The sequence below is a fragment of the Ammospiza caudacuta genome, chromosome 3, assembly GCF_027887145.1.
Source record: "Ammospiza caudacuta isolate bAmmCau1 chromosome 3, bAmmCau1.pri, whole genome shotgun sequence".
Lineage (NCBI taxonomy): Eukaryota > Metazoa > Chordata > Aves > Passeriformes > Passerellidae > Ammospiza > Ammospiza caudacuta.
In genome coordinates this window covers 99,087,147-99,113,677 of record NC_080595.1, presented here as the reverse complement: position 1 = coordinate 99,113,677, position 26,531 = coordinate 99,087,147, and the positions used below count along the sequence as shown (strand labels likewise).

Below are 26,531 nucleotides of genomic sequence, written 5' to 3'. Positions count from 1 at the left end.
GACTATGCATTATGGGAGACTGAAGATAATCATAACTTTATTTCGTGCCTTAGATCTGTAATTGCAGCAGAATTTTAATGTAGTTTGTTTTACTTATTTTTCTTATTTTTAAATAAGTGCAGAAGGAATTCACAATGATGCCTTTGTATATTTTCATACCCAACCAGCACAAAGACATTCTGATATTTCCCCGAGCATGTTACAAATGGATTGTGCAGGCACAAATGTGATTTGTGCAGTAGCTTATAGTTTAAAATATCTAATCCTGAGTGTAGTGCTTTTTTTTTTTAGGCCTTATATCTTTGTGCTGGCAAAGCACAGACCAAAAAATAAATCTGTAAATAATGCCACATTGTATAACTAACAGCATAAAAACCACACATGAGAACTTTAATACCTCTTAATTGAACATACATAGAGTACTTATTTTCCAATAATTTAAAATTATCTGTGTTTTGTGATTGCAAGTTGATTACAGGCAGTTTTAATATAGGTGTCTCTCTCCTGTCACTGATTTGGGGAGGGGCTCTTTGACTTAGAAAAATAGTGGCTTTGTAGAGAGTAATATAAATCCATGGTTGGCATAAAAGCAGAAGATTTTGTGGAGGTTGCCTCAAATAAAACTAAATTCGTGACACATAAAAAAATCCAATTTAAAAGAAGTTTTTCTGATATGTTATAACCTGTTAAACCACAATGAACATAGTGAATACTCCTGTGATTTAGAATAGTTGCTGATAAATATTTGGGTCTAGTTCTAGAACTGCTAAAAAGTGACAGTTTTCATGGTATTGATGTTACCTGTACTGCTTTGAATTTAAAATGCTACAAAGTTTGAGAATAGCAGAATATATAGATCCCTCTGAAATTTATTTACTACCACAAAGGTTAAGTTACTTGGAGGAAGCCTTCGCCCAGGGGCATTTACAGCACTCCCTCTGTTAGTGCAAGGTCGAATGCCTGTGGCAGGCACAGCCAATATGAGTTGCCATAACTTGTTCAAGTTGAAGAAGATGCTCTTTATAGCACCACAGCTCCTTGAGGGTGCAAGATATCTGTTTTTAAAGAAACCCTGCCATATGGAAGTTGAAAACACAAGAACAAATAATTATTCGAAGTAAAGGTGATCATTACAGGACAAAGTAGTGATTTTAAAGGAGGTCTTGTTAAAGAAAAACCAAACTACTAGAAAATAACTGTGTTTTTGATATGACTGGTTGAATGGAGAAATTATTCCTCTCAAATAGCCTTAGCTATATTAAACTGCTATGTTTCAAGATAGTAGGAGGAGTTAATTACTTAAAAAATAAATTTTAATACCTGTTTCATGCATTAATTCTTAGAATGCTACTGTAATATTTTCTACAATTAAGCAAACACATGCTTAGATGTTCATGGATTTATGTCCCCTGCATCCAGAATATTTAACAGGTGTATAATTCAGCCTGCCACCTAAATTTTTTCACTCTTTTCATATCTGTTGCACCAGCTTGATTATATGTAGAAATTGGGATGTCTGCCCATTTTCAGGTAAAGGCTCTCACAATGGAAGTGGTTGATTTCTTGACATTAGTGTTCCTCTGTTCTGTGCTTACACCCTGCTTGTTCTACATGTTTGTACATTTCTTTGTTTTGTTGAAATGGAAATGAGCTAAAATTGTTGCTAAACCATATGTTTTTTGCAAAACTTTTTCTCTATTTTTAATTGATTTTCATTGTGTGTTTTTGCAGCAAGCTTAGTAGTGGAGGAGCGAACGAGACAGATGAAAATGAAAGTGCACCGTTATAATCAGACATCAGGGTCTGGTTCTAGCCAAGAACATGAGCGTGAGCAATATACCAAGGTAAAGTCAGTAGTCTTGGAATGATACTTTGGCTTGAAAATTAAAGGCATAAACTTGTTTATTTAAAATATTTTATAACCTTCAAGAACACTGTGTTTTAAATCCTGACAGAAATGTCTTCAACTAATAGCTTGTTAGCATCATTTTTTCCCCCATGGAGTTAGTCTTTGACATGAACTAAAATGAATCTAGAAAAACCAATATGCTTAAAAAGTTCAGGAAAGCTTTTCAGAAAGAAAAAGTTCAGGAAAGAAAGATCCTTCAACAGCTGTTAAAAAGAGACTTATCACATCTAGCTTAGCAAGTTGTTAGATTTCCAGTCCCTGGAGTTTGGAAAAGTAGACCATGAAAGAGTAGGTTGGCCCTTGTTGCTGTCTGATGTGGAGGGATCTAGGCAGAACTAGGTCCAATCTCATGCAGATGTTCTCATATTTGTATCATTTTTATGTATCCATATAATGTCAGAGATAAATTGTTTCCTTTCTTGAACTGCCTACTGATTAGTTTGATTTCCTTTTCTACTAAAAGTGTAAAGAGTTTCTATGATAGTGGAATATATTGAAATTATGTTAACAAAGTTTTATAGAGGGATTTTGTTTTCTTGATAAGGCTAAGATGATAGGCCATAACTTTGTAATTTAAACTGTGTAGGGTTCTAAGCAAACTGCTGAAAACATCTTGCACATCTGCACTGCTGCTTACAATTCAAGCTGTGAGGAGCTGGATGCTCCTGGAGATACAAGTTACAATAATGTATAAGTGAGGTACTCATCTAAAGCAAAATCACAAGTTTACTTAGGAATGGTTAAATAGGAAATCTGGCAGCTAAATTTTAATATCTAACAGATTTGAAAGATTGGTTTGAGATCTTGTTTCAGTTAAATATGGGGACAACTTTAATAAGAACTTAAATGAACAGTTCTCAAAAGGAAGAGAAACAAGAGAAACAAGGCTTTAGGTCCTGAATGGCCAAATTGTGGGCTATCAGTGCTATTAAAAAAAACTCAGCAGCTGGAGTAGAAATTTCCAATGAGATCCTCTATCAGAAGCAGGAATTTGTTTCATTAAAGCAGCTCAGTTGCTACTGGGTTTGCTGCTACCATCCAAATAGGTTTAGTCAGGGCAAGAGGGTGAGATGCAGTGCATCTCTGTGGTACTTCCCAACCATTTAACAAGGTAGGAAAAAATAGAGAAAATAGGGTTGATAAAATTTTCGTTAGAGAGAGGTAACATGCAATCTGAGGACTTTTGCCAGGATGACCAGAGACCTTTGTTCAGAGTCAAAGGCCAGGTTTCTGAGTTAGATTTTAAGTTACAGATTGATGGAAATTTTTGTATTTGTCATTCTGAAACATATTTTTTGATCTTAACTCTCTAATATTTATGATAAGCATCGTTTTGGCCCTCCAATATGTTTTTCTTATTTGATCAGTGTAGATCCAATGTATGGTTAAATAGTTGTTAGAAAACATTAACCTGCAATGTTACAAATTTCTCTTATTCTTAGAACCTTGAGGTTTTTAGGATCTTCTTTTGGTTTTAAATGCACGTGGAAATCAAAATAGAAATCATGTTGAGTACTGAATCAAAAGAACACTAAATTATTCTATTCAGAATTTTGCTTTGTTTCACTATGGTGATAGTCATCACTTTAAAAATGCTACCAAAGCAAACCTTATGCTACTGTCTTTCTGTATCCTGAGAAAATGGTGAAAGAGTCAAGAAAATAACCAAGACAGGTGAAGATTTGGACATTTGAAATTGTAGTATGTTGTATCAGCTGTTGTGGTAAAGCTGATGACTGAGACTTCTCAGAACTGAAGACTGTACTCAATTTCTGCTGCCAAAGTTTGTGAAAAACCTTAAAAAGCTGCAGAAACAAGAATAACTTTAAATAAAGAAATAAAAAATATTAGTGGTATAATAGGCACTCTGGAATACTGAAAAATAAATATTAGCTGACTATTAAAGAAAAAGCAATTGCAAGTAGTTTTTCCCTCTTTAACCAAAATGCTTCTTTCTTTCCCAAATAGCAGTGTTTTCCCACTGCTCCAGAAAATAAATATATTTATTAGAGAAATTATACTGTACTGAACATAGAGAAAATAGTCCATTCTGCATTTCAGAGCAATCAACTCACATGGGTTTGATTCTTCTAATATTTCTGCATTTGCAAACATGTTTGTTTTATTGCATACAAAATTCTCTGAACCATTCAAAAATTTTCCTTCAGTATGGGACTGGATCATATTTGGAATGGTTAATTATGCATATACAAAATAATTCCTGAAAGTTAAATAAGTTTCCCCTTATATTGAAACAACCCTTTTTTAAACAGAGATATTGTAACTGGTCCTTTGCAATTTCCAGTCAATTTCTGATGCATTACAGTTTTGGAATTTTTCCCATTCGGTTTCTTAATTTTCTAGTTACAGTAAGCAAATAATAATTTTCCAAAAGTGCATTATGCAGGTTTCCATTTTGAACATCCATTAGTGAATTTGGAATAGGCAACTGTCTGCCCTGCAACATTTGTATACGTCTTCATGGCTGTTCCACTCTGTTTTGAGACTTTTGCAAAGCTCACATCCTTATTTCCTCCCAGTGTAATGGAAAGACTCCATCATTTATGTGAAACAATTAATTCTAATAAGCTGAAAAAAGAAAAAAAAAGGAAATTTAAAAAGCCACCGGAACTCTAAGGATGTCAAAAGAGTTTGAATAAGAGCTTTAAACATGCCTTCTTTCCTTTATATTGGTGAGGCTGTAGTGGCCAGTGTGCTCATATTTGTGCTGTTTCAGTGCTTGAGAGAATCAAAACATTTGGTGGCATAATTCTGGATTTTCACAGAGGTGAGGTGAATTACAGTGCAATGCAATTTTAATTCAAAATACAGTAAGTTTTTTATTCCAGATGCCACACATAGAACACAAACACAACGCTGCAGCTGCTCTGGCTTAACACTGTTTTTGAAGTTCTGTTTATTCAAGAGAGTTACTGATTAGAGCACTGTAGTTTGTCCTTAAAAAGGATGTCACTCTATATTTAGATGCAGTACTGACTTAAGATTGTATGTGATTGAAAAGCATGTAGCATAAAAGTGTAATCATGGCATTTGTTCAGTGGCACTGTGGATTTAGCTCAGTAGTTTCTGTCTTAACTCTTATGTGCTAGCAGTTAATGTCTAAAGCAGGGGCCGGGTAGGATACTTGGCCTGATAGGAGGCTGGTTATGTTAAATTATGCTGGGTAAGGCATCTAGGGCTGCATATAGAAAATACTTTTGGACATAGATGTGGCATCTTCTTTTGGTCCCCTTCCTCCACCTTGAAGAAAAAAATCTTTACTATATGTTGTATTAAGATGGCAGTCACTCCAGTACTGGCTGGATTTCACAAAATCTAGTGAGTTCCCATTCAGTTGACCTGTGGGCTTCACTGCAGTTTCCTCATGGTTTGACTTGCTCATTTTTACTGTTCCCTATTTGGAAGCTGAGCCGTGTTTATAGGAGCTGGATACAGTTGTAGGAAAGGTTTTTAGAATCACTGGTGCTCAGTGGCCCCTGGACCATGGTGTGAGCTGCTGCTCCTAAGACAGCAGCTGGTGGGAGTCAGTGGTGAGCCCTGAACAGCCTGAGGTGCCAACTGCTGGGCTGGGAATGCCAGCAGCTTTCAGAGCAACCCCATGTGAGAAATCATAAAACTCAAGGTGCTTTGTGCAGGATTCAGTGTTTTCTGACAAAATTCCTCATTAGAATGCCTCAAAAGATAGCTGTGATCTCAAGACTTCTGTAGTCCCTGGATGAATCTGTGCATCTGGTCTGTATTTCTCTTTCCTCATGTTAATGACCTGATTTTAAACCCATTTTATTTTGTCATTTCATTTCCTCATTTTGAGCACATAATGAGGTATGTATTTGTCAAGGTTAGTCACCTGGGGCTGTTTTGCAGTCAAAGGACAGTACACTCTGAACTCTTGTATTCTTCATGGTTTTGGGAGTTAAATCTAGGAATACAAATACTTTCATATTAGAAATACTTTCTAATATGAAAGATAATCCAATTATAATGAACTGTTAAATGACTTCTAAGATGTGCCTTATAATCAGTAAAATTGCTGACATTGTTAGTCATGAAGGAGCTGTAAAATAATTTGTGAAGTACACTCTTTTAGTCTGTGGCTATGCTTTTCCCATTGATGTTAACACATGTGCAGTTCATCATAGCCCCTTTTTTCTCATTTTGCTGGTGAGCAAGAAGCAACAGCTGCACAGGTGGTAAAGTGAATGGAAGAACTGCATTCCAGCTGTTTATAGATGTCTGGTTTTGTAATGCAGGCAAGGAAAGCACAGATATTTTTGGCATTTGAAACTAGCTGTTGTTAATGTTTAAAAAACCAGACCTACTCTTTAGTAATTGCTATTGAAGTTGCTGCAAACTTCAGTGACTCTCCTAATGTCATGAATAGTGCACCTTGGAAAAGAAATGTTACATAAGCTTTAAGATATAGAGTTGAAAGAGAAGTGGTTGCACTGAAAATATACTTCATTTTGAAGATTCAAAATGATGCAATGTTTAAATATAATATCTCAGGGAAACTTATTGCAAATATATGTGCGGTTTCAAAGAGCAGCAGTTTTTTTGCTCCACAGTAGAACTTTATCATATTATTTTTGAGCCCAGTTGGAAACCTGCAGACATTACTTCATTGCAGGTACCATATTAAGAGGATCTTAGCCCATGTTATTTTTCTTCTGAATTGTACATTCAGCTGAATTGCTGCAGTAAAATATTTTCATTTTAATGAGCCCTGCTTTGTGGAATAATACTATTTATTTCTCCCTGTATTTGAAGGGAAAAAAGGTTAACTTCAAAATTGCCTTAAATTTGTTCATCTATTAGCTGAGATGACTGATTATCAGATTGTATCAGAAGTAGGTAGGAAATCATTAGGACAACTTGTATGCCTCCTGTAGAAGTCAGTGAATTAATTAGAAGCAGCAGGTATAAGAAGAAAAAGCTAAATCCAGAAGTAGTGGTAGGAAAATGCAAACTCTGTAGCACTCAGCATTAATTTTCAGCATCATTACTTTTTGTGCTAATCTCTATTGCTGTGAAGGGAAAGGCTTTCAGTTTCTTGGGAATCACAGCTGTGACACATAGTGTAAAGGGATAGGAAAAGCTCAGCCATGCCATGAAAATCTCATTTAGGATGTTTTTTGCAGTGTGATTGCAATACAAGGCAAGTAGAAGACATGGATTCAGTTTTTTCTTTATGTCCCATCTCACTATAAAATTCTCTTAACCGGCATATGAAAAACTGTCTTTTAAGCCAGTCTGATATCTAGAAAACAATTCAATTTTTCAGACTGCTGGATTATAGGGAGCAAAACAGAGTGAGGGTATCTATATAGCTGCCACTTACAGGACGATACCTGGGCTGAAGACCCCTGCACCAGTAAATGGTTTCATATTGATACTGAGCAGTCAGTTGGTGAGGCTGAACCTCTAAAAAGCCACTGATACACAAACTGGGACTTCTACCTTCTCTGACAGTATTCTAACCAGTAAGCTGCACAACCATGCTTGATGCTTTCCCTCTTTCCCCTCTCCCCATCTTTCCCAGCCCACCTGGATACCCCATGAAAGGTGGAACAAATTCAGTACAGGTGAAACAGGGGCTCTTTTTCATGACAAGTCCAGTCCACCTGTTGAATCATAAGTTGAGTGCTAACAGCCTGATTCAGGTGTGGCTTGGAACCAAGGCCAGCAGCCAAAATCTCCCTCAATATTTAAAAGAAAGGCTTCCAGCAGGAAAGCTTCCAGATGTTACTGCATCTGGCCTTGGTGGTTCTCTGGTGGGGGAGTCTGCCTTCTCCAGCAGCATGTTGTGGTTGCTCAGGGACCACCTAAGTCTTCTACCACTGCAGGTTCACTGTGTACACTCTCAAACCAAAGGCCACAAGGTGAATATGGACTTTTTTGTGAGGAAGAGAAATAATTGGACATTATAAGCAGAAGGAAAAGTCAGGTTGTCTTCAGCAAATACAAAAAAAGCATGGAGGTGTTTCTGAAACAGTCTTGTTACTATATCTATGAAACCCCATGAATTTGAGAGAGATTGCTTGGTTATATTTTAAACAAAGAATTTTTGAAATCTCAGCTTCAAATTATTAATTTGTAGATATGATCTCAATATATGGAGTGGGTTATATCCGTATTTCACTGAAATCAACAGAAATTATATTATTTAATGGGGTGATTTTGCAGATTGCAAATCTGTTTAGCTTATTGAAAAGCCAGATCATTCCATGTGTCCAGATGGTTTTCATATTTTTACATGTCTCATTTAGAGTAACTTAAGGGATTCATTAGAAATTCTTTAGGAATTTTGCATAAAACATCAAGTCTCATTCAGGACTGGGGCAGTTTAACTTATGTTGAAGAGAATTAACCATAAGTAAAAAGTTTTCAAATTTGTATTCTTGCTTTGCATATTTTTTTAGAGTTTAGAAGGAAAACATGATATGTTATTATGAAATAGGTCTGATAAGAACTAGTATGCTTTATGTTTCCATTTTGGAGTTACCATTTTATCTTGCAGTCCGAAGGATAGCAAAATTATTTAACAGACTCTACAAGCAATTACCAAAAGGTGATCTGAATAAACATATCAGCACAGTCTCACTCCATTGTGCGTTTATATTCAGTAAAGTCACAAGTCACTTGTAAAGAGAACCTTCCAATAAATTCCTGCTGTAGTTGAATTTATTTTTGAGCATCATGGTACTTGAGTCCTTTCTGTTACCCTTGTTGCAGCCTTGTCTCCTGCAGATGTTTTTACTCAGGCACTGCAGGGCCCTCACAGGGAATTGCTTAGCGTTTCTGCTAAGCAGTGTTCGAATGCACACCTGAGAAGCACAGTGAGACAGTAAATTTGTATAACCTCCATTTGTCCTGTAGATTTCTATATTTACAATTGCTGCTTAGAATTGCTTTATTTCTTCCCCTTCCATACTCCTGTTGACTTCCTCATTTTATGTTCAATGTTTTCCCAAGAGGTTTCCAAGTGTGCCCAAGCATAGCTGCTGACAGGCACTGGAGCAAGAGAAGATAAACCTGGCTTAAGGAAAGGAGACCTGATACGCTCGTCTCTACAAACTCAAGCTTGCGTTTGCCAGGTTTTTGAAATTGTCATGGCATTTGCTGAGTGACTCAGCCAGCAACCCAGTGCCTAGTTGGAGTTTGTATATTCACAGACAGCCACAGATTTGTGGATGATTCATAAATAAGCTTTTATCACTTTTAATTTTACAGAGCACAGATCTGGAAAATGAACTCCCTAGAGTGTCATGTCAAAAACTGCCTAGTGCTCTTATGTGTTAATAGTTTTCCCATAATATACCCTGGGAAGTATGCCTCTGGTTTAGTTGCTTTCCAGCCAAGAGTACCTTCCTCTAGTGACAGTGAGTTTTAGTTTTGTCAGCCTGAAAACTATTTGGTCCTCATATCACTGTGAGTGAAGATTTAGGTAAGTAAAGTAAGACATTGCTAGGATTGAAGCTTCCTTTTGTACCTGTCTAATTGATGATTTGAGCAATAAGAGCATTAGGTAATGTGTGGTGTCACAGTTGATTTGAAAAGTGAAGTAACTTCTATGTCTGTCCATGTATTCCTCCTGCTGGGTCTTCTGCTAGTTCTTAGGCATGTGCAGATGTAAAAGCAACTAGATCAGGGAATTGCTTGGAAAAAAATACTGTATTTACTGAGTTAGACTTCTGCCTAACTAGTCCTCTAGTATCACAATATAAAGAGAAATTTTGAGATAGAAGATGTAATTTTTTTTCTTTTTTTATAGAGCTTAGGAACTGATATCAGTCACTAATACCTTCATGTAGCATTACATTTCATTCAGGCTCATATGCAGTTCTATTGTAGGTATTTCATAGCATATCTTTTTAATATTTTAAAAATTTAAAACAGAGTCTATATCCAAATGGATGGTATGCATGTGCTTGAGATGTCTGTCTGCTGCATAAATATTTCATATAAATATTTCTTTATTGTAGTTCTAGTATGCTGAAGAACCAATAGCCTATTTGATTTCCAATGTGTTATTTTATTCCAAGTGTCTTCTTTAGTCCATAAATAACATGTTTCATTTCTGCACTAGACATAAAGGCATTATTTAATGTAGGCATATCTTTGAATTTCATACAATTTTGTTATATCTAAAAGCAGTTAAAGAGAATTGCCATACTTAGGTCATGTGTTGTCTCGTTGAATGCGTTCTGTTTTAATGAGAATCCTCACCCTTTCTTTTCTTGATCTCTAGTATAACATACAAACAGATCAGTACAGAAGTTGTGATAACGTCTCTGCCAAATCATCAGATAGTGATGTCAGTGATGTGTCAGCCATTTCCCGAACCAGCAGTGCCTCTCGCCTCAGCAGCACAAGTTTTATGTCAGAGCAATCTGAGCGCCCGCGGGGCAGGATCAGGTGAGTTCTCCTTGCAGCTTCAATTGCATCACACTCCCTCTTTCACGGAGTGCCAGAACACAACCAGAAATCCTTGAAACCACAACATAAGAATTTGTGAAAAATGTTATGCACAGATAAACTGTCTTCCATGACTGGCCTAAGATAAACAGTATTTTTTGCAGTTGTGCATCGTAAACAGAAAGCAAACTTGCCATGAGAAGATGATAGATAAATGTATTTATCCCACTTGAACTGAACACAGACTGTCCTCTCACTGTTGGCTAAGAATCAGTGTAATCAGTATGCCAGTAAGGTATTACAGCAGAAATATTACTAGATTTTTTTAGTTAAGCAGTTTTTTCATAAAAGCTTCGTTTTTCTTCCTCAGTGTTTTTCCCTACCTACTTGCCTTTATTTGGCTGTTTTCATGTATATGATAAATTGCTAGATTTGAAACTATTTGAAATTACTAGATTTGAAACTATTATTAATGTAGTAATTTTTATATTTCTTGTTCAAAAGTATTTTAGTTCATTTCCATTGTTAATAATCAAGTACATCTTTCATCCTTGATACTAATCTATTGTGGGGCTAGGGCTTTTTTTCGATGCACACATTTGTTTTTGTTTTCATTTAACTTGATGACAAAACTCTCAGCAACTACGACTGCTCTAGGATTAGCTTAGTAGTCTTTGATTACATTTGCCAGTTCTTGAACTGCCAAAAATTTGACTTTTGGTGTTCTAAAACACAAGAAGAATTATAAACTGTAAAAAATAAATTATCCCTACCAGGAAATCTAATATAAGTCTGGAAGCCTAATATAAGTCTGGAAGGCATCATTTGCCACTCAGAACACTTCTAGACAGACTCAGGGTCTGAGAAGATCAGCTGCAGGAGTTTGGTATGTTTATGCAGAAGGAAGGAATGTTAGGAAAACTCAGCAACTGGCCTGTATGTTTGAGCTAGATACACCTCATTTTCTTTTCAAGGAATGTTCACAAGGGTGTTTAAAGTCATATTTCATATTGCTGGAGGTATAACCTGACAACTGCAGTAAGCCACAATCCAGCAGAAGACTGCAGTGGGACTGTGAATGTATTTAAAGCGATTTCAATTCATGTCCTTACATGCTGCATTTCATCATGTCCTAACTTTTCAGTATTTGACTCTTACAAGGGGCTTTTTTCATACCAAAATACCTTATTTCACAGACAGAATTTTTCTCAACTAGGCCCTCTCACAGTGTCTTTGTCAGGTTCAACAAAAATAGGATTTTTTCCCAGAGATATGTGTGACAGATTTTATCAGAAATTTTCCTTGAGTTCAGAATATCTGATTGTAAATATCAGGACTGGGAGAACCAGTAACCTTGTGTGAGCCTGGCAAGGGTGAAACCTGGGCTCAAATCCTCAACTTCTTCCATTCTTAGGAGTAGCAGAGCACTTTGGGTGCAGGATGGGGTGACCTAGTATACAAAGCCAAGTGTCTGCAGTGGGAGTTCCAGTTCAGCTTCACTCTAGACCAGAAAAGTGAGATGTAATTGGAATTTAGATGCCTTCCCTTTCTGATAATGTCCACAGGATCAATAGCTCAGAAATCAGACACTTTATGGCTAGCTTTAATCTTCTCTAAATTCAGGTAGTACTTCCATAGTGAACAAAATGTGTAGCAATTACATACAATGCAGTTCCTTCAGTAGAAATATGAGGAAGAAATTGAAAGACTGGGAAAAGGGCTGATTGTTTTAGGAACAATTATTTTCATCTTGAGATTCATGCTGTGTAACTCCAGCCTTAAAAGCTATTTATCTTCAGTGGAATTCACCTAAAATAGGTTTTTAATAAATTATTTTTTTAGCTTACCTAAGTCACCATTAAAAGGGAAAAAACACCTGTTATCTTGGATGGTTCACCTCATCTTCAGACAGGTGTCACAGGCAGGGGAATCATCTTTTTCTAGCTTTAATTGTTGAAGAAACCCTAGATGACTTGTTTAGATTGGTTGCTTTAATTTTTGACATTTAAGATTAAAAGGATTCTCTCAATTACTAAAGTTCCTCTAAGGTCAATGAATTAGAAGTTTTAAGTTCAAGCTTGATTAGTAATTTGAAATTCAAATTTTATTTTTGCCTCCAAAGAACCCAACGTTAACATATATCTAACAGGATGGGATAAGGATAGGATGGTTGAGCAGGAGGGGTAGCATTTTTTGTCTATCTGTTTTTGTCATTCTGAAACCACCTATCATCTTCATTTGGAAGTGTGTCAGGCCAGTGGCCATGCCAACTGTGTGAGCATAATGTTACATTTAAAGACAAAGTTTGTTGAACTGCCTTTTCTATGCACCTACTTCTCTTCTCCACTTGTGTTCTAGAGATGAACCTAGTAAGCTTGTAGAAACTCAAAGGAGGTAGCTCAGTTCTAGCAATTTCACTAAATTAAGTCATTCAACAAATGTCCTTATTTTGAAGAGTAGTCCGGGGCTTAGATGAGTAGCCTGAAGTGATTGATGCAAGTTCTAAATACAAGTATATAAAATAGCTTCTTGCTCTCTAATTTGTTTAGCATTTTGAGATATGTGTTATAACGAATGGCTTTGTGTGGATAAGCTACTCTGTATATGAAATTATTCAAAGCATCTTTCTTGTCACTCTTCTGGGAAGTCTGGTTAGCTGCTGTGCTCTCTAGTTGGAAGTGCAGAAAAAAGTACCAGGAAGTTTTGGTGTGTAAACAAAATGTTCTGGGACTTCTGATTTGAATCAAAGTCAGATTTATTAATTTGGAATTGATGTGTATTTAATGAGTGAAGCCAAGTTATCAGTCCTTCTTTATGGAGATTTGTTTTTATTGATCACAGTTTTATGCATTCACGCTACAGTCACACAGTACTTTGTGCCTGTGTGTGTTGGAGACGTCACTGTGTATGGCTCTGAAACATTTCTTGCATCCTAAATGAAGCAGAAGGAAATGTATCTGCGTTTAATTCAAAAGATTGATAAGTAAGAACCCATGATAATTAATCAGCACCATGTGGGCTTGATCAGACAAAGAAGGACATTTGCTGACTTAATAAAAAATTATGCCAGATTCTGTCATTGCACCACTTTTCATTTGTAGCCTGTTTATGCAAAGATACCTGGACTTCTTGGTGCTGTTGAGTAGGGAGCTGTCCTGCATGGTAAAGGTGAGGTGGAGGCTCCTGTTTTGGAGGAACAAGCTACCATAAGGTGTTACACTTAAATCCGATTTAATAAAATCTGCTAAATTTATGAAAGACTAAATAATTTTTTTTAAAGTGAATTTGTTTCACTGTATCTGGACTTCAAACAAATTGCCCTCGCATTAGGAATATTACTGTTATCTCTCATTTTAAATTTGAAAACCACATCTTATTAAGAATTATGGTTTTTATCTTGATCAATGTGTGATATAATATCATTATGTCTGTGCCAAATTTTAATCTGTTTTTACACGCTTTTTTAAATTGAAAGCTTAAGTATAATTAAAATATCTTATATGAGCTTATCGAGGAAAGGGGATAATGTAATGAGTTGTAATAATGGATTTAATCCAGTTCTAATTTATTTCACATGTTATGCCATGCCACTGAATGGCTTGTATCACAAACTCATATATGGCTTTTGAGAATTTTGTTCTCTGTATGTCACTGAAGTTTCTACTGTCAGATTCTACCTGACAAACATTTTCTTCCCTGATTTGCAGAACAGAATATACAAATTTTGTGCAGCTGTTGTTCTTTCAGTACACTCACACTTAACTCCAGTACACCTGACCTTTGAAATGGGAGTGAAGGAGTAGAGAATTGATGATTTGGAATCAAGTGAGGAAGTGGTTCATGGGTTGATAGGCAATGGATGCAGAGAGATGGAGACAGCCAGGACCTCATAAACAACAAACCAGGGCAGAGAGGAGCCACCCAGAGTTTATACACATGAATAAGGGTGTGATTGAGAGAAGAGCATTTAGGGAAAGCTCTCATACCTTTTCTGAGGAATGAGCACAAGCGTGTGGCTCTCCAGATGGCCTGTGCTCTAAAGCATGGGGAACGAGCCAGAGGAATTGGAGGTTTTTTGTGCCCTGCAGGGCTGTGGTCTCATCATGATTACAGAGAAGTGGTGGGATAGTTCCTATTACTGGAGTGCTGCAATCCATAGAAGCACAGGGCAGGATAGCAAGGAAGGATTGCAAGCCTTTTCTGTGAGAGAGCAGAATATGCAGGGAACTCTGCCTAGAGATGGGTGATGAACCAGCTGAGAGTTTATAGGTCAGGGTTAGAGATCCAACCAATGTCATGATATTGTGGGCGTCTGCTATGGGCTTCTTGATCAGGAAGAATTGGATGAAGCCTTTTTCCAGTTGTAGGTTCTGGTTTTCATGGAGAATGTAAACCATCCTGGTATCTGCTGGTTGAGCAATGCAGTAGGGCACAAGAAATCCAGGAGGTTTCTGTAGTGCACTGATGACCAAAGGGAAAGTCTGGAGCAAGGACTCAGCAGAGAATGAACTGATCAAGGAACATTTAAATAAACTGGACATGTAAAAGCTATTGGCATGAGATGAGGTGTACCCATGAATACTAAATGAGCTGTTGTTGACTGATGGCATTGCAAAGTCAGTCAGTAATCTTTGGAACGTGGCATTCAGGGGATGTTCTTGAAGACTGGAAGAAAAATCATCACTACTATCTTCAAGAAGGGAAAGGGGTCTTGGAAACTATAGGTCTGTCAGCCTTAGCTCCACATCTGGGTAGGTGATGGAACAGACAGTCTTGGAAACTATTTCCATACATATGTGTAGAGCAAGGGGGTGATTGTGGATAGTCAGCATGACATTACAAAGGCATATCAAGCCTGACCAGCCTGATGGCCTTGTTTCATTAGCTGGCTAGCTTGATGGATGAGAGAAGAATATCAGATGTTTTCTATCTTGTCTCTGCTAAGAAGTTCAATGCCCTCTTCTTAAACACCCTCATAGACAAGCTGAGGAGGTACAGCCCAGGTAAGTAAACAGTGAGGCAGATTGGAAACTGGCTGAATGCCAGGATTAGGGCATTGTGACCTGTGACACAAAGTCCAGCTGGAGCCAAATCATTTGTGCTGTATGCTTGGAGTCAATATTTAGGCAGTACTGTTTAACATCTTCATTTGTGTTTGGAATGATGGGGCGAAATGCACCCTCAGCAGGTTTGCAGACAACAGAAAACTGATATCAATAGTTGATATAATAGGGGGATGTCACACTATTCATAGGGACCTCAACAATGGAGAAATTTAGGAATCGCATTAAGTTCAACGAAGGAAATTAAAAATCCTGCACCTGGGGAGCAGTAACCCCACGTGCCATTGCCCACTGGGGGCACACAGCTAGAACACAGCTTTGCGGCTGGAAAGCAGCTTTTCAGGAAAAGCCCTAGGATGTTTCTGGATGCTAAAATAAACCTGGGCCAACAGTGCCTCCTTGCATTAAAGAAGTCCAACACCATTCTGGGGTGCATTAGGAAGAGTGTTGCCAGCAGGCTGAGGAATGGGATCCTTCCCACTCCATAGAGCTGAGTGGCTCTGGTGAGACACATCTGCAGTTCCCAGTCCAGTGCTGGCTCCCCAGTACAAGAGACATGGAGCTAGCTACTGGAGCACATCCAGCAAGGGGCCATGAAGATGTTGGAGTGTCTGTCATACAAGGAGAGGTCAAGAGAGCTGAGTGTCCAACCTGGAGCAGAGAAGGCTCAAGGGAAGTCTCATCAATGTGCATAAATGCCTGCAGAGAGGGACTGGAGAAAAAAGGCCAAAGTCTTCTCAGTGAGAGGATGAGCACAAACTGAAATAAGGCAAATCACATTGAAACATGAGAAAAACATTTTTTTCTGCGAAAATGTGTTAAACACTGGAACAAGTGGTACAGAGATTTTGCACAGTCCAGTATCTGGGGATAGCCAAACCCCGAGCAGATATGGCCCTGTGCAACCTGCTCTTATCACACCTGCAGTATGAGTTGGACCTTGCAATCTCCAAAAGGGTCCTCCAGCCTCACCTGTTCTGTGACTCTCTTTCAGGTTTTCATTTCATGCTGCTTATTATGCTGTTCTCTTGCACAAAATGCTCAGTGTCTTTAGTTTGGAGCCTGGTAAAGTGGCTGGAGGTTTGCCATCTCACTGAGGACAAACAGCAGACTTGAGCTGCAGATCTCTCAAGATGATGTAGTCAGAGGTCACTCTCTGGACTGGAGATAGATTTTCTCCTACTGGTTTTCAATTCTCCCATGTAGTACATAAGAGCTAGTTTGATACAATTTATAGTAGTGAGGATCTAGAGAGAGTCTGAGGAGTCCTCTTACCTCTTCTCAGGATTCCCAATAATGTTGCTTGTTACATCATAAATGTATGTGATGTGACTGGTGCAATACAGTTGTTCACTCCTTCCCCCACCCTCTCTAGACCAGGGCTGCAGCCACCCTTCTCAGCGCACTGATTCACTGAAATGCAACATTACAGCACCACAGAGCCAGCTGAGCAAAGTTATTCATGTCATAATAGTGAGGCAAAACAACACACCAAGGTTTTTCACACATTGATGAGACCGAGGTCTGTGTTGTAATAAAGAAACCAATTAATTTCATGTTAATTACGAAAGTCATTAAAATCTTTATATTGAATTTGTGCTACAGTGACTAAGGGTGTAGTCAAGGTACTTTACTCATGAAAAAAATGAAATGTAAAATCTTTTCATTATGGATATAAATATTGCAAACAGAACTAGTGGAGGCAAAAACAGAACGCTAAAGCTTATTCATCAATAAAAGTAAATCACCTGGAAAATGGGAACAAATTCACCAGACTGGCTTTGTGAAGGGTATTTCAGACTGGCTTTGTGGAGGACATTCACTATGCCACACTCATTATCTGAACCTGGGAGAAGATCCTGAAAATGTGTGGAGTATTACAGATATTTTATACCCTGCCTAAGTTTGATCCCGTATTTCTTAATGAACCAGTGTAAGGGCAAGTTCACATTATATAAAGAAAGGATTGAGCTATGTGAATTTGCAGTGGAATATGCAGTGCTGGAGCCTTGCATAAGAGGGATCTGTTTGTGTGTACTAGGTAAAATTGGGTATTCCTAGGGTTTATAGCTCTCATTATTGATATTCTGTATAAAAATAAACGTCATTTTAATTATTCAAGGTGTTATCAACCCAGATCCTTGTCTGGAAAGGAGACATCATGTACCACAATCAAGGTGGTTCCTCATTCTTGGGTTCTGAGAGCCTTCAGGGTGCCATGGTAGAAGACATAGTAGATGATCTTGTGTGCTGTCTGTGCTGTGGCACTGCCAAGCAGATTGAAAGAAACCCAAAGCCCTGAATGCCTCATGCATTCCTAGCTGGTGCCATCAGGTAACCATGATCACACCGCTCTGGCCGCTGGGTCTCTTGCTTAGGTGTTGGCAGTGTATTAAGAGCTAGATCCTACAAATCTCCACATCTGCACAGACAGTGGTCTGGCAATGTCAGTCTGCATCATGTTGAAAGCTGGCCCTCAAATGGCATTTTCAAAGGGATGTTTACTGGGTTTCTGCTTAAATTCTGCCATGTGCTGTAGTTCAAAGCATCACTGTGGAAGGTCTGTTCTGTATTTCTCGGGCCTAAAGCACCACAGAGTCAAATACCTGCAGCAGTAGCAGAAATGATGAATTCTGCTGCATATATATATTCACTTGGGAATCAGATCAACCTTTTCAGTTGTCACATTTCTAAAGAATCTTGAACCAAGTTCTCATTTGCCATTTATCTTCCATATTGTACCTGCTTCAAAGCCTGTATAGCTAAGGTCTTGCAAATTTATAGATGGCTGCAGTTGCAGTTTATCAGCTGGGCTATGGGTCACCAGAATCAATGCTTCAATATGATTTGGTTTTAATCAGATGTCAGAGCTCCAGTGCAATGGTGCTCGTTGAAAAATTACTCATTTCTTTTCTTAACATGAGCTGACATGGCTTTGGGGACATAGTGCTGTTCTCTTTTCTGAAGTTTCCATTTTTAATGGCCAAAATACTAAGTTCCCAATTTATTTTTTTAATTATGTCTCTGCAAATTTAACTTGACTTAAGAGTATTTATTGACCTGGGTATTTCTTTCTCATGACAAATTGTAGATCCTGCAATTTTAATGTGCAAGATTTTTTTAAGATGATTAGTTATATTTCTCATAAGTGTGAAATCCTACCTCTTCTATGCAAATTGGAATTCCTCCTTTCTAAGAAAGAAATAGAGATACTAGAACTAGTCTACACTAATTAAATTAATTTGTATATTTACAATGCAATATTTCTTTTGTATTAAAATTACAAATAACAGTCTTTTTTGTGGATTGGAAATTTATAAGACAAAAAAAAGTTAATTTCACAGGAAAATGAAAACCCATTAAACTCTTTAATAAGTCTATGCTCAAGATAGTGATATATTTTTGCAAAAATTAATACACTTTTAATGGTTATTAATAACATGCTGTGCAACACATTGGCATAATGGCAACATCTTAAATCTAGGTTTAAAAAAATCAATAGTTCATATCCTTATTTAAAAACAGGGAGGGGAGATTTCTGTGTGTGCTTAACAAATTGATACCTTGATTCAGTTTCCTCCTAGAGGAGTAAATGAAATGTTCTTTGTGAACACAGAAAGGTATTTTAAACAAAAATTTAAACTCTTTTGTCTAGTTTTTTATGTACACCAAAAGCTTGAGCTGATGGAAAACTCATCAGTCTTCATGTAACTGTGTTGAGTAGCTATTGTATACATACATACATACTATTTTATGACTGCTACTTTGCTTAAAATGCAACAATTAAAATAGAGAAACGTGGATGTAAGAACAAACAGTGCAGGTCTTGTAAGATAATGCAGTTTTATTACAGTGCAAAATGAAATTTGTCAGTACTGCAAATTCCCTAGCAGGGTTAGCAAGGGCTAAGAGCTTCACAGATGTGGACAATTGTGTTGTAGCTGTCATCAAAACTGATAAATGAGGAGGGTTTTTTTAAAAGTTCAGGATGGTAATAATGTTCCTTTAAAAATAAAAAAAAAGAGTTTTTACATTGCAAAAAGTCTGATCAAGATTTTGAGGTGAAGCCATAGGGATAAAGCCTTCTATAAACTTGTTTAGAGAATGAGGCAGGAATTTTAATTATCTTACTTGCCTAATTTATTACTGCTCTGGGAAATCACTCTTTGTCCCATAGTTTTTATTTGATTAATGACAAATCATTTCAGACATGCCTGTGTTGGTGGCCATATACTGCCTGTTGCATGGCAGTTCATTGTGTCTTGCTGCTGTGGATTCAACATTCCCATCATGAGGGAAGTTTGGAGCAAAACTCACACATGATTCTTTAGGGCTCTGGTTTGTTTAACCCAATGACAAAGTAAGAGATTGCATGGTTGCATGGTTGCTGAGTTCACCTTGCAAAATGGGATGATGGCACATGAAGAAGATTTCTCTGCAAAAGCAGAGAGGATAGTGAGTGTTTTGTGGCTACAAATGATAAACTGGCCATCCTTTGAGGGAATGATAATATACTAAATACTTGTGATGGGACATTGAAAAGACTTCTTTTGTTCAGTTTCCACAGGAATTTTCAGGAACAGTTTTGGAAAGAGTGATAAAAAGAATTTATTCCTCACTTTCTTATTCTCTTTCTACTTCACTATCACCATGAACTCTTTCCTTACAGGGATTATTGTCCATTATACTCTTTTTGTACTTCAGTTAGTTGGCTTTGTCTTGAGTCGTGCCTGATGGGCAACAATTGCAGCCTCCCTGCATCCTGGACAGTCTAGCTAATTTGTCCCAAATGCAGAACAGACACGAGGGAGGTACTGACTTTCTGCCTCTGACCTGGAGACAAATAGTAATATTCAGGAAATGTATGATCTATTTAGCAATAGGGCCTGTGAGTGAGCGCAGTGTCACTTTGGAACAAGAAAGTTTCCTGGCATCTAAACCTGGTGTCTGATAGCTTTGCAATCTTTGAAATCTTTGAACATGAGAGGTATCACTTAAAGAAGTTGTTTTACCAAATTGACAGGTGCTCAGAAGAACTGGCAGCTACTGTGTTTGTGCCAAATAGAAGGATCACCTCGTTGGAATCTTTCAGTCAGGCATTAGCCACTTCTCCAAGTGAAGTGAATTGATAATTTTGGTTTTGTTGTTAGTTTTGAGGTTTTTTATTGTAATTTTCTTCAAAAGGGCCAGCAATCTGCCATGGTATAGCAGCTGGAATTTAGAATATATTAAAGAAGAAATTTTACCATGGGCAGAAACCAGGCATGGAACATTTCTACCTAAATTTTTCATGTTTGACAAACAGAGCAGATATAGGTAACAGGCAAGGCAATTTTTGTCTAAACTCTCCACAGTGGAAGCATCCACTGCAACACTTGAAGTAAATTGTCACTCCTACTTTGTTTCTGATTATTCAAGTCACTGCAGCTAAAAACTGAGCCCCAAAAAAGTTTCATTAGCTGTGCATCTCCCAGTTTCATTAGAAACACATTGAGCATGACCTGTGAATAGTTAATATTGCTGCTCAGGTGTCCTGTCTTGGGGCAAGGACAGGCACTCTGATGTAACCTGAGTCACAACTTGTGCTTTTTTCACAGGGAAATACAGGGCAGTAGCCTCCAAATTATTACCATGAAGGGAACATAAATGAAAACATTTTAGATAAGCTGCTTAAAAAATATAATGTACCTTCTTTACCCCCAAAGAGTGTATTACAGATGGAAACTTCTGGTTCTGAGGTCATTTATATACAACATTAAGGTGAAGCCAGAGTAATTAATGTTTTAATTATTCATTATCTAAAGATAATGATTTTTAAAAATCCATCATTATAAACTGCTTTATGTATCTGTCAGAGAGGGAGGGAGATGGAGTATTTAATCCCTTCAGAACATCTGTACGTGAAAAATGTACTATGGAGCATTGCTTCTGCATTTTTAATTATCTAATTATGTTTCCTCTTTAAAAGAAACAGTCACATCACCAGCAGTCTTTCTTAACAATTTCAAAAAAATGGAAAAATTATTTTAATTGGTTTTGCATTTAATTACTGCAGTTGATAAAGATGAAATGTAATCCATAAACTTTTAGTTTAAGTACATTATGCTAATATTTTGAACAGGCTGTACTTGTTATTTTTAGATTAAAGAAACGTAGCAAAATAATTTTAGTCATGGCTCAGACCTCAGAGTACTTATCACTTTCTTTATCTTCATCTCAGTTTAGTATATTTTTAAAATCTTATCTGCACTTTTTTTGTTATTCCTGACCTTACACTATCCCATTCAGCTTTTCAGATTCTCCTCCTGCATTTCCTTTTTTTTTTTTTTTTTGCTATTGCCTGTTGCTATCTACTTTTGGAAAGGGGCAGTGAGGAATCTATTTCATATCAATGGTGTAGCATTTTTGACATGAAGAGCAGCAACACCACAGGTACTTCAGTACCTCGTGCTTTAGAGGGAAAAAAATACAACAGGGAAAATAACATTACGCCTGAATGTCATGCAAAGGAAGAAAAACTGGTGAATTGAGCTTTCTTGATGCTGAAAAAAGCTTCCTTCAGTGTGGACATACACATCTTTGTGTTTGTCATACACACACACCCCCAACATCTATTTTCTTGATACAGATTTACATCCTTTCTGTTTGGTAACTGAATATATGCATGGCTATATGCAGTCAAGTTTGAGCTGTTTGTCCTTTGATTCACGTGAGCCTTCCCACATCAGCTTTAACAGCAATAGTTAACCCTGAGCAGTGCCCCTGGAGTGGCTGCTTTTGTGTTGGTTTCGTTTTATGATTCAAGTCATTACTTGGCTTCAGGCTGGTGGTGCCTTGGGTATGTGCAGGCAGACACAAGGGCTCCCACATACAGAGACAATTGCTCTGCTTGTTTCAGGGAATATAAATTAAGTTGAAATGTTCATGGCAAATAATAAAAAAATCTGCTTATCTTTTGCTTGGAAAACAGTTAAAATCTGCTTATCTTTCATAATGTTCAGGCTTGCTTTCTGAATTGTTACTCTTTTTTTCATAGAGAAATGCTAGTTTTCCAAGTTTAAAAAGTAGAAATCTGTCAGAGCTGTGAAACTGGCACAGTTCAGTGGTCAGTGTGCTCCTGAGAAAAGCATTGTCACAGCCCAGATTCTGACATACTGTGCTCCAATATGGAAATTTCCTGATCTTCCAAAGTAGGATTTTAACCAGTTAAGCTCCCAGAGGAGGCAGATGTTACAAAATGTTCCCCAGCCCTTGGTTCAGTGAGAGTTTGCACACTGAACACAGTGGGGCTGGGGATGTTGGGGATTTGTCATCCCAGAGGGAGCGGCTGTGGCACTGAGTGGCACTTTCATGCAATATAGGAATATTGTCAGCAACAATTATAACTTAGAAGTTACTGATCTTCAAATATTTTAATATACCAATAGGACTCTTGACAGCAGAAGCAAGGGGTTTTTTTTGTGATTTTAATAGCTATTTCATATGACATATTTCACCCTAGGGCAATCTAATATATGATCAATGTGCATGTTAAATCAATATGTAGTTCCAGTTGGTACAGACTGTACAAAATTATTATTTGATTGAACCAACTTTTATGGTCTAAAAACTTCTTTTTACTAACTAGAGAGAATTACAATATAGGATATATGTTTGCCATTTGGTTTGTAAAACACCATGCTTCAATTAATTTATTAAATGCTAATGAATATTTATAAGTTTTTATTTTAAAATTCACAGTAATATATCTTGCAGAAAATGTAATATATCATATATAATATAAGATACAAATATTTTCTTAGACCGATAGAGAAATTTGTAGATATTTAATTAATCGTTTTTGTGTATTGATTATATAATATAATACTAATAACAAGATGCTTATTTTTAGAAATGTAATGTTTCTCATGATAAAAATATCTTCCCTTTGGTCCGGAGCTATGATGTGTTTAGGAGATTATTAGTATTCATGAGCTGCCTCACTGCAAAGGGGAGCACAGGGGCTGTGGTGGGTGCGTGGTGCTGCAGTCGGCAGGAGGCAGGGGAGGCTCAGTGCCCTGTGCTGCTGGGCCGGGGTTCTGCTGCAAGGTTCAAGGTGCTGCCACTGCCTGAAAAGAGCTTACAGCATCATCTGCACAGCAAGGAATACAGGGCATCCTTTATTTACTCATGGCTTGCTTTCTTGGGAAAATGGGTGGAGTAAATATGAGGGCTCATGAAAACAAACACCTAAAATATTTTTTAATACATCATCAGTAATTCTAAGAGAATGAGGGAAATGCTGTTATTTTAGCAATGGCTAATCAGTTCAGATTTTTTCTGTGAAAGGATTTACTTCCAGATATTACATAGGTGAGTTCATGGACAAGTATTTTTCTAGCTTTCTTACCACTGTCTTACTAACTTTCTTTTTCAGGTGGAATGTGCAGGTTTTTTATGTAATTATTGAGAGATACTGAGTATATGTCTATATACCAGTTTTCTCAGATCTAATGATTTATCCAATATGCTTTTATGGATCTTGAATACATATATAGTAGTTATCTGTACATAGAAAGATATATAATGATGTAATACAGGTACTTGGCTTGATTTCAGTTCTAAATATTTGAGTGTGCTGTACTTTTTAATGTAAGCAAATATTATCCACAATGGTCTTATAGCATGGCCATCTTATAAAATTTGTTTCATGGTTAATTTTATGCTATCTTGTAACTCAAACTACTCTTTGATTAAGTTTTTTTTGAGTTAAAAGCTCATTCTTCATTCCCACAGATGCAACTGTCAGGTAGGGGCAGCTTGCAAAACTGAATGTGTTGCTTTCTTTCATAACTCTGACGGCTGACATGTGAATACAGTCTTGATGTCCTGTGTAGTGCAGGTATAACTTTAGATGGGATTTGTCTCAACTGCATAAGCTCTGGCAGGAAATGCAAGCATTTTTCTCTTGGTGGAGGGAGCAGTGCCTTCCCTGCTGATGCAGGAACCTGGGGGTAGTGTCTGACCCCAGTGCTGGGGAGGCTCCTCTGCTCCTGCTGGGGTTAGAGGGAGCTTTTCTTTACAAGTTAAACTAAATACATTTTTAGAATGTTAAAAATGCAATGACTCTTTTTCTATTCTGAATATCTGTGAAGCAATACACAGGCCCATTTATATTGTCTGTAACCATTCTTAATATGCACAACAATTATGTTGTTATAGCTGTAATTGGAAGTACTTAGAAATAACATAAGACATTTGCCAAACTATCAATCAGAAGAACTGCTAAAGATCATAAAATAATTTTAAATAAAAATTTAGTGAATTAATTCATTTATAACTTAATGGACTATATGGATAAATATGTTGCTCTTCATAATCCTGCTACAGAAAACAATATTTATTTATTGTGTTATGATAACTAGGTTTAAATATAATTTAATAATTTACCAGTTTTAGCCCCAAGCCTGCAAAAACTTGCATCTGCATTTAAATGAATGTGTTAATAATCCCAGCAAGTCTGCAAAACAAAATAAAAATTTAGCTATGTTATTATCAAAACAGCTAAGTGCAAAGGGATGTATTCATGCAGGTCATTTTCTTGTTTGTGCTTCATAAATGAAACTCTAACAGTAGTGAATAAAGCAGGACTGTGAACTAGGAGCTTTTCCTTCAAATGATAATCAGTAATGTAATGGTAAAACATTCTGTTCTAAGGGTAATCAATTAGATGGTATAAGAATGCTGAATTTTACATGCCCATTCTTTTGAGACTGTTGCAGTAATGAAAATTAATAAACTAGCACAGGGATTAGATGAACACAAAGAAAACTTAATGTATTTTCTTTGTTGTAACAAGAGGAAGTATTGGACAGCTGTTGATCCTTGGTCCTATCCCATTATGCCCATTTCTAGCAAATTAATAGCTATTTTGTACTAGTACACGGGAACATATTTCCTAGGAAAGCAGGACTTCATATTTGCCAGGTAAAAACAAGTATAAAATTAATTTGAATTCTAAATTTCTCTGGGTTTTTTTTCCAATTAAGATAAATATTCTAGTACCTATTCTAGTTCTATTCTATCTTTTGCAAAGAATCAGAAATTAAACTTATATGAGTCTTTGAAAAAAGTGATTTTTTCTATTATTCAGAAACTTTCCATGTTCCCTGAATTAGTGAATTCATACATCAAAAATGTTTTTTTCCTAAAGTTATAATACCATCTTTTTCTTATTTCTCAGCTGATGGACATCACGGGCTCCTACATACATATTAAATAAAGTGAGATTAGAGCATTTCAGGTAAATTGTAAAAAAAAAAAAAAAAAAGAAGTGAACGCTGGCATAAAAACATTGTTATTTTGGTATTTATTATATTCATAAACACCTGAAATTCAGTAGAGCAAATTTAATAATATGGTAAATAATTCTTTATTTGCATGACAGATTTTATAGTCCATTGAATTTAGTGCTGGAAATTACGTAGAAACAGTCACAGAAATACAATTCCCAGTGCTGTTGGAAAGAAATTATCCATGTGGAAAGGAGTTGTCCATGTCTAATCAAAGTAGGAAGTAGAATCCCTCGAAGTGAGGCCTTTGAACCTTCAAATAGTGAAGTATCTCTTGCTCCAGAGAAGAAACTAGTTAACAGGGCTGCCTTCTATCACCCTAGAGGCCTTTTCTTTGATACTTGTGTAAATTTGTGAGGAAGATGGTAGTTTTGAGGTTTTCTTTTTTCCCGTCTACATTTCTTCCTAGAATGATTGAATATATTTGTGTTTGTGCTCACATTTATGTGAATGTGGTGTGGGGAGAATGGTGATAAAACACAAAGGAATTCTCTAAGGAAACTTTAAAATACAAATGTCTTCTATTTTTTGCCTTTCAAACCCAAAAGCCAGTCAATAAAGTTTCTCTGGGACAGGAGGGAACATGACAGAACCTATTATAAGCTCAGTGTACCTCAGGTAGTCCACTAAAATGTGTTCTTGAATACTTTGGTGCATCAAGCAGCTTGTTCTGTTTAATGGCATAGATGGTTTTTTATCTGAGCTTAACAGAAGCAGATTCTAAGTGCTGAAGATGGTTAAAAGCCTATGCAGAGGTTGATAGTGATCTTTCTATTAGGTGTTGTCTAGTCA

At 36.9% G+C, this 26,531-nt stretch overlaps 1 protein-coding gene across 18 annotated transcripts in view; it reads left to right on the top strand.

The window, feature by feature from the left end:
- Positions 1-26,531, top strand: part of RIMS1 (regulating synaptic membrane exocytosis 1) — a 306,518-nt gene that overhangs the window by 237,379 nt on the left and 42,608 nt on the right. For 10 of the 18 annotated variants that reach the window (XM_058801444.1, XM_058801434.1, XM_058801433.1 and 7 more), the window contains 2 exons: positions 1,732-1,844; positions 10,179-10,345. The exons of the other annotated variants lie outside the window; for them this stretch is intronic. In XM_058801444.1, the coding sequence (XP_058657427.1) occupies positions 1,732-1,844; positions 10,179-10,345 (280 nt within the window). The remainder of the gene's footprint in view (positions 1-1,731; positions 1,845-10,178; positions 10,346-26,531) is intronic. 18 annotated transcript variants of the gene reach the window in all.